Here is a 9,410-nt window from a genome sequence, read left to right as displayed (position 1 = left end):
AACAAAAGTATAATATTATTATCATATAAATGTAAAATTAAAAAAAAATTGATGTCTTTATTAGATGATCACTATCATGTCTTCATCTTTAATAAAATATAAAATAGATAATATATTAATTTATTAAATTATTTATTTCGAACCGCTTCCAAAATCCTAGCAACGTGCTCAAATTTAGGTTTCATTTTTTTTCTTGCAGAATCTTTCGTTGTCCCCACAGACGTGATGCATCGATCCACGATATTCCACCCGATTAGCCTTCGATTTCTCCCACCTCTCTCTCCCCACGAGCCGAGCCGCTTGTTTTTGTCGTTTTTCTTTGTTCAAAGTTCAATCCATATATACAATACACAAATGAGACAAGAAATACGGCACACCGGGGCTTAAAATAGTATAAGAAGCATCCATTTTTGTGTAAATTCTTGTGTGTTGACATAGTGAAGCCGATACGCTATCATTAAACTCGCCTGTCCATTTTTTCTTACGCCTCCCCTTCCTACGAGCCCGGAAGTCAACATGCAACAACCATCGAAATCATCTCCCATAAAAACTCACTCTTGAAGCAAATTAGAGGAGAGATTCTTTTGGCACAGGAAAGTTTTTGTTTTTTTTTGTTAGTGGAGATCAAGGGAGATGAAGAACGAGGAGCAATCGCGTTCTTTGTTCGGGATTTCACTCACGGACCGGCCGAGATGGCAGCAGTTCATCATCTGTTCTTCTGGGTTTTTCTTCGGGTATCTTGTTAATGGAGTCTGTGAGGTTTGTTCAAATTTACCCTTTTCTTTCTATATATGGATAAAAAGATTGACACTTTATTTATTTTAAACATCTAAAATCACTTCTTCTTTTGCTTTTTGAAGCAAGATGAAGTTTGAAATGGTTTTCATTTGACTGTGACTGGATTGCTTAGTCCACTGGTAGTGACACTTCTTCTTTTTCTTTGAAAGGAAAAATCAAATTGTGCCCATGGTTATAGTCCATCCGGGTATTAAGGTCGCGGAACTATGTGTGAGTTCGAGACATAACTGTAACAATACTCTGACCAGCTAAAAAATATCAATTTGTGTGAAGTGAAAATTTATGAATTTGTATATGTTGTATGCACATATGTTATATTGTATAATACAAGTTCATGAAATGGTAAGCTTTTCTACTCTTTCATTAATGAAGTAATCGACCCGTTGAATTTCCAGCTCTCCTCTCCCTGCCAGTTGTTCTCGGGCTGATTGATTATGACAAGAGAGATTGAAAAGTTATTTATGTATATCTGTGTCTGTGTAGAATATATATAAACGGTAAGCTTTTATTTATTAAGTCGACCAGTTGAATTTTCTCATATTCTTGTATGTGACATGTGTTCTAATTTTGTGTTATTTGATTATAAAAAGTGATTCAAAATAAGCTATTCTGATACAATAATTGAGTTTTTTTCTTAATTGGTTTTGAGTGAAAATGGTGTTTTTGTTTGCTAGTTTGAATTCTTGGTCACTCGTGTCATTTTCATGCTATATTTATATGCATTTTGAACATTTCACTCAACTGTCACTTTATGGAAAAAATATGATTTTGAGGACATATTTGCGATTTATTTTACATCCATTAACCTGCTGTCATTTTGATTCTTACCTTATAATAAATATATGTGTCATGTCTATCTCACATATTAAAAAGAAAGATTTTGTGTAATTTTCATAGGCCGAATGTAGTCAAATCATCCCCAGTTAGAGATTTTTCGTTTGCCTCCGCCGAGATGATCTAGATGCTTTGACTTCAACTATGGAAATACTTTACATATCATGGACTCATTGTAATCTTTGTTCACACTATGCTACACCAAGATAAGATCTCTACATGTATGTATTAGCCTTTAGATAGGGTGAGAACACATGTTTTCCCCACCTCTGAACGGATGGGTCTCGACTCATCCACACTGTGGGACTACATTGAGAGATCTTCGTCTTGTGTAGCATAGTCCAAACTCTTGTGTTTTTCGTCATCTATCATGTATAGATACAAACTACAGCAAGTTTTAAAAAATTGGAGTATTATATATGGCTGTTGAAGTATATATAGATACATACTCTTAAATAATTGCAAGCTATTCATTCCATGTTACCAAATGATTCAAATGTAATATTTACATTTAGTATGCATGAATTTTCATTTTCTATAATTTTTTATTTATTGTTTTCGACAAAAATAAGGCAACAGAATATCTCCGCCATGTCAGAGACTGTTAAGAGATTATTTTTGGCTATTATGAATATGGTTAAATATGTTGGTTTGTCATGTCCAGTACGACGTTCACATTTTCTCTGTTGATACTTGTATCGAAATTCCATAGAGATATCTGAGGTATATCAACCAATAGTCTGCCCTGTCCAGAAAGTATGTGACTGTGTAAGACCAGATAGGAGTATCTGTGCACCATAAATTAGCACATGTGATCCCTTTCAATCAGACAAGCTTGTTTAGATGGTTGGTCATACGAGAACACAATGGTCTCACTTAGACTAACAAATGGAGGCTTCACTAAAGGTGAAATGCTCGTGTCATCTTTTGTTGTTCGATGGCTCATATCGAAAGTTAAAAAAAAAAATTTATTATGAGCACATCTTCTTGTAGCTGAAAGTGATCACACTTTCAGAGCACACCTAGTGATGGGGCAAACATGTTTTGTGACCTTGTGATCGTGGACCGACTTCATGTGTTTCTAAAATTAGTAAGATTTGTTTGAAACACGTGAAGACACTCATGGAGTAGGATTTGTGCCTCTGCAATTTGGCACTTGTGCTTTGTGAATCACATCAGACTAGATCATGTAATATTTGGTAATGGACTGTTGGGATTTCAAAAATTATTTCATTTCTTGAAATCTCGATGAAGGTATGTATGGTTTGTTATTTACAACATCCTCAGCCTTTTCCTAAGTTACAAATATTGACTTGGTTTTCATCCATTTTTCAGGAATATGTATACAATAGACTTCAATTCAGGTCAGATTTGGTTCTCTTGAATGTATTGAAATTTTTGTTCGATCTTGAAGTTTATCGACAAGGCTGACCAATAGGGGGCTAGCGGGGGACACCTTCCATGTTAAAAAATAATTTTCTAAAAATATAGATTAAGTTGTCTCTCATCATCTAAATTCCTGGCTCTGCCACTGTTTTTTCGGAAATGTTGTTCTGATGAGTTCTGTAATTTGTTTGAATGCAGTTATGGATGGTACTTCACTTTTGTTCAAGGATGGGTATATATCCTGCTGATATATTTACAAGGATTCTCAACCAAGCAAATGGTGAATCCCTGGAAGACTTATATTAAGCTATCAGCTGTGCTAATGGGTTCGAGTGGACTTACCAAAAGTTCTCTGGCTTTTCTCAATTATCCAGCACAACTCATGTTCAAATCGACCAAGGTAAAAAGAAGGGGTGGGGTGTCCTATTCTTAAACTCAACTTCCGTTTTCTTGGCTCATGAGTTGGCCATTGATGATTTTCGTCTCAGGTTTTACCAGTGATGATAATGGGGGCCTTTATTCCAGGTTTGAGACGTAAATATCCACCACACGAATACGTATCGGCCATACTTTTGATCGCGGGACTGATTCTTTTTACCTTAGCTGATGCTCAGACTTCGCCGAACTTCAGTATGATCGGTGTCATCATGGTATCTGGTGCATTGATCTTAGACTCGCTTCTTGGAAATCTCCAAGAAGTTATCTTTACCATGAATCCCGAAACGACGCAGGTCAGATATATATTTACTCGTAAAATCATGGATCTTGTTGTTTGTTTGTTTGCTTGTTTTTTTTTTTTTACATCTGATGCTTTGGCAGACTGAGATGCTCTTCTGCTCGACCCTTGTCGGCATGCCTTTCTTGATTCCACCTATGCTTTTCACCGGAGAATTATTTAAGGCATGGACTTCTTGTTCACAGGTATACCTTATAAGTACCGTGACGTTACTATTTACTGAATCATTTTATTGACCGTGAAAAATCTAGAAGTTAAATCTGAATTTTTATGCAGAATCTTTATGTATATGGAGTTCTTGTTTTTGAAGCCATGGCGACCTTCATCGGACAAGTCTCGGTCCTCTCCCTCGTCGCTCTATTCGGTGCTGCCAACACAGCTATGGTACATTCCCAATCTTGTGTCATTTCTTGATCATTTTTGCATCACAATTCATTCAAAATGAGTTGAATCTCAAATTATTTGCTACATTAGAACGAAAATGATGTTACTAGAGAAGATATTGGAGAAGAGAGATTTATTGGCCAACTCCAATGTAACAGGTAACCACAGCAAGAAAGGCGGTCACGTTACTGCTTTCATACATGATCTTCACGAAGCCTTTAACCGAACAACATGGGACCGGGCTGTTATTGATAGCGATGGGGATCGTACTGAAGATGTTACCCGAAAACAAGCCGCCCCAGAAAAGGGCGAATTCTCAGCGCAACGTGGAAAATGTGCCACGGACGGAAGACAGTTCAGACGACAGATTTCAAGTTGGAAGTGAGGAAGAGGAGGAAAGGAAATCTTTGGTTTGAGTCTCTTTGCCATGGTTTCATATTCTGTAAGCTAACTTTAAAAGTTACTAATGGACCGTGGCTTATTTAAAAGAGATGGAATGTTGCCAAAGAAAAATTCATTTAAGAAATTTCGGACTCAAAAAATATGAGACAAATTTTTTTTTTAAAATGGTAATTATTATAGTTTAATATCAATTGAAAGAATCTACTCCCTATATTTTGTTTTTGTATATTCAATGATATGTATAAAATAATGTCTTTTTGAAATTAAAAAAGTATTTAAAATGTATAAGTTAACATATTAAATACTTAAACAAACATTTAAAATTTCGACAATAAAATAAAAAATAATTAAGGAATTAAATTAGTTTCTAGAGAGTTTGATTATCAATTCAAATTTAATGTAACTATAATTAATTGTTTGAACTTATGTTTTTACTAAATAATCATTCAATTAATAAATTATTTTAAATATATTTATTGACCTTATATCAAGATTACAATCAAAATTCGATTTTTTTAAATAAATGAAACCAACATAAAAAATTTCTTGTAATAAATTAATATATAGTAAACTCACAAAGAAATTTGAAAAATAAAAAAATAAGCAATACAGATTACAATAGGCCCTTTTCGAGATTTGTGTGTGCGCGCGCACGTGTGTGTAGTGGGGGTTCGTTATTTTTAAAATTACTAGTACTTAAAAAATAAATTTTCATAAAATGAGATCAAATTAATTAAAGGAAAAATTTCAAAAAAATCTTCAAACCCTATTTTCATTTAGACTTTACTCTTTTACCCATCAAAAGTTAGTTTAAGCTCTCTATTTTATTTAAAAAAATTCAAAATATTTTTTGAGCCTTTTTTTTTTTTTTAAATATGTGGCGTTATTAAACACATCGAATATTTCCAAAGATATAAGGTTACACAAGATTTTCAGCATACATATATACATACATATAGTCTAACAACGCAGTCACAATAGATGGTTCTTGACGTAGATCCCTTCAACATCACTTCGCAAAACTCTGTATCGTTTCCTACCTCATGTTGTATAGTAAATAAGTTTAATATTAAAAATAATACATGACAGAGACAATAAACATTGATTCTTTTATTCAAACATACAAGATATCATTACATAGTATCCTCCTGCAGAGGTTGAGAAACTTGTTTAGCTACTTATCATAGCTGGAATTACAACACACATAAGAGGGGCTGTAGGCATTGGTTCTTATATTCAAACATACAAGATATTATTACATAACATCCTGTAGAGGAGGAGATACTTGTTTAGATACTTATCGTAGTTGGAATTACAACATACATAAACTGAAAATGTTACAAATTTTATTTTGAAAGAAAAATGAATATGTTGAATGAGGTCTTCATCTTCATTTTTTCCAGACATACATAGAAGTCTTGGTGGATTTGAAATTCGGACTTCAAACTTCTGAATTGCTTTGTCAGTTGTGGCTGACATCTTTTAGTTGGTGTACCACTAGTTAGTGGTTTGTCATGTCATGCTGGTTGAGAAGTTCATCCTTCATTAATGGGGTAGTTGGAAATATGTCTTCTTTATCTTTGCCGTTGAATTTCTTTTACTTTTGTATGATCCCCGGGGAAAACTTGACTTGGGTGGATCTTCACCACTTGGACTTGTCTCCGCATTATATTTTCGGTCAGATCTGGGCAGAAAAAATTTCCCGAATCCTGGCTCTTTCTAGTTTGGACATTCTGGGCAGATTTTTTCTAACCATCTTCTCACATGAGCCATATTGCAGAATTTCTGATGAGTTTCTTTACTCCGCGGCAGGTTGTTGTTCAACAGAAGAATTCTTTTCTTTTCAAATATTTCATCTGCAAAACTTGTAATTTTTCCTATCATGTTATTCAACATAAAAAATCCGTTTATAAAATTTTGATAAAACTTACATAGAAACTTGACTTTGTCCATACCTGTTAGACATACTCATAATTCACATGCTTGTCTAGTAGAGATGTCGTCTTCAATAAGTGATGAAACAAGAGATATTTATCTCCGAAGGATCCTTGATGAACTTATGAATGTTAATATATGGTCTTCTCAACACTTTATGAAGTGAAAGACTTTATACTGCCTTTCCCTTCTGGTTCTGGTACTACACTAACAAATTAAAGATTCAGAATATCTCAGCTTGACAAATAATCATTATTTTCCCAAGTTTCATGAGCATCTTCCTTGATCCATTTCGGTTGAGATTTCTGAGAAGCTGAGTGATATATCATGAACTGAGGCAAGAGCCCCAAATTCGTATCTTGCTCATTGGGATTGGAATTTTGTTTCATCAATATCCTAAGATACTTTTATGTTATATAAACTTGGATTGTGACTGAGTTGATACATATTCTTATTTTCGATTTCTCTCAATTCTATTGATATACCTGAAATGGAGAAACTATAAGCTCGTTAGTACCAACATTAGATTTTCCTTTGTCAGTTTGATGTCTAAGGTTGATCTCTCCCTCTTCAATCCCTGAAGTGAAGGGTTAACTTGAAGGCTCGAGATAATGATCCAAATCTTCAATTTTTGCTTTGACGACTCATCTAAAATGATCCCGACTTAGCACTTGTGCTAAGGGTACTTGAATCCCATGCTCCCAAGTATAGAGCCTTGTACTTGAAAAGTTCCATTTGGCCAGTGGGTTCTCAATAGTCTAGAGGATCAGCTTTTGCAATATAGACCATAGCTGAGTATAAGCCTATAAAAACATGTTATTTGATCAGAGACAATACTCTTATCAACTTGTTGTAGCCTTCCTGTAATTTCTGCATTTAGGACAAGCTTATTGAACTCGGTTTGAAGCGAGAATACTTTCATGGGATTTAATAATAACAATATCAAAATATAATTTTGACACAAAGTCTGCATTCTCAATAATCTATATTACTCTGATTTAGATTCAATTCTCTTTTTCAAGAAATCTTTTACACGTGTATTATCAACATTTAAGATAAATTTTTTTGCAAGTAAAAATAATGGACATTTTTCAAAAGATCTTTTTATTGCATATATTTCTTTTTCATTGATATGTCTTCTTACGGCTTCTGCATATGATAATAGTCTACTACAATACCTACATGGTTGTTCTCGTTTTGGTATGTGCTTTGTAAGAACCGCTGCCCATAAATGATCACTAACATTTGTATATAATATCAAATCATCTATATCTAGAAGAATAACCATTTTCGAGAGATTTTGCAAATATCTTTTAATTGGCTTAGTCTTTTTGTGTGTTGTTATGTCCATAGGAATCTTGCATTCTTTTTTATTAATGGACTGGACACTTTATTTTGTTTTGCTAGATTTTTTTTATGAACATTCTTACAAAGTTAACAACTCTTCAAAAAATTTGAAGTTGTTTCTTGTCTTTGAGTTTTTTTTGTTGTTGAAAAATTATGCGTATTTTCCACAATGTGTTCTTGCAGATTATTCCCGACTCATCAATTTCCATTCCAAGAAAATCAATTTCCGTGTTGCGATGCCTGCCTTCTTTTCCGATAAGACTGATAATTCTTTTTTACACACCTTGAGAAAATCTACAAATATTTAATATATTCATCCATATTTTTAGATGCTATTAAAATATCATCAATATAAACAAGCATAAATTTAAAATAATCTTTAAAAAGATTATAAATCTTTCTTTGAAATATCTAGAGTGAATTAGTCAATCACATTGGTAATACTTCCCAAATATAGTGACTTTGTGATGTCGAGAAAATTGTGAATTTCTTGATTTCTTTTTTAATCCGAATATAATAGAATTCGGACTTATAATCGAATTTAGAGATTTTTGTTTTTTTGCGTATACAACTGATTAAATATTCTATAATGTATATAAAATACTCATAAAACTCCAGAATTTTATTAGTTTCTTGATAATTAATTACTAATTTGGATTTGTTTCTTTTTATTTCACCATTATTTCTTATCAGTAAACTTGGACTGCTATATGCTGATATTCTCACTTTGATTAAACCAATGTTTAAATGTTCTTTGATGATAATCTGCATATCTTTTTGATCTACTATGTTCATTGGTATAGACTTACATCCGACAAACTCATATTCCTCACTTTCCTTAATTTTAAAGTTGTGTTGGAGTTGGTCAATGTCACACCATGCCAAAGGATCTTTATTGTCGTTTTCTTTGATCATTTTCTTGACATATTCTCGGGATACTTTAGATTCAAACTCTACATATTTCTGATGTATAGCTATTTTGAGGGAATCTATTTCTTCTGGTTGGAGGTTTTTATATACTCTTGATTGAAGCGTCGTTCTCCAAATCATCTAGAATCATTCATTTTTGGGTTCAAAAGTTTTCCTTCATCACCAAGATTGCTGCGAAATTTGATTGGCAATTTTCTGTAAAATGTCTTTCTTGGTCTCTGGACTATGACTTTGTGATCACATGATGTCTTGAACACTATTCTTATAGTTTCATTTTCTTTTGTATAATATTTAAACGTTTGCAATAAATTATTTCTTGATAGAATGTCTGCTCATGTATCATGCAAATAAATCATTGGTATTTTCACCTTATACCAAAGTATTTTTCCAGCACCTCCGATTAATATTTCCGGTATCTTAATCCATTTACGTAAGATTAAGATTAACTTGGAGAAATCTCGTACAACAATCTGAGGTAATTCTTCTAACAATTAGTTTGGAAAACTCATCTTTTTGATGTACATATTCCAGCTCCAGAATCAATATAAACAACAAAATATCATGTCTTATATTATTTAAATAACATTTTTACTGGGATGTATATCAATAATGAGCACTTGGTAATTGGATTTTCCACATTCTATCATCTGCTATGAAT

The 9,410-nt window shown here is 33.0% G+C and overlaps 1 protein-coding gene across 2 annotated transcripts; it reads left to right on the top strand.

Moving 5' to 3' along the window:
- The first annotated feature begins 217 nt into the window (after positions 1-217).
- Positions 218-4,697, top strand: LOC140841444 (UDP-galactose/UDP-glucose transporter 2-like). Of its 2 annotated transcripts, XM_073208866.1 has the most exons (8): positions 218-759; positions 2,968-2,996; positions 3,217-3,418; positions 3,507-3,543; positions 3,622-3,749; positions 3,838-3,939; positions 4,031-4,138; positions 4,297-4,697. In XM_073208866.1, the coding sequence occupies exons 1-8, from the start codon at positions 634-636 to the stop codon at positions 4,552-4,554; spliced, it is 990 nt and encodes a 329-aa protein (XP_073064967.1). In that variant the 5' UTR covers positions 218-633; the 3' UTR covers positions 4,555-4,697. The 2 variants fall into 2 exon arrangements, with proteins under 2 accessions (XP_073064967.1, XP_073064965.1); XM_073208864.1 differs by having other exon boundaries at positions 221-759; positions 3,507-3,749.
- The last annotated feature ends 4,713 nt before the right edge of the window (positions 4,698-9,410 follow it).

Source organism: Primulina eburnea, chromosome 9, assembly GCF_022965805.1.
Source record: "Primulina eburnea isolate SZY01 chromosome 9, ASM2296580v1, whole genome shotgun sequence".
In the NCBI taxonomy this organism is placed as follows: domain Eukaryota; kingdom Viridiplantae; phylum Streptophyta; class Magnoliopsida; order Lamiales; family Gesneriaceae; genus Primulina; species Primulina eburnea.
This window is presented reverse-complemented; position numbering and strand designations above follow the sequence as displayed.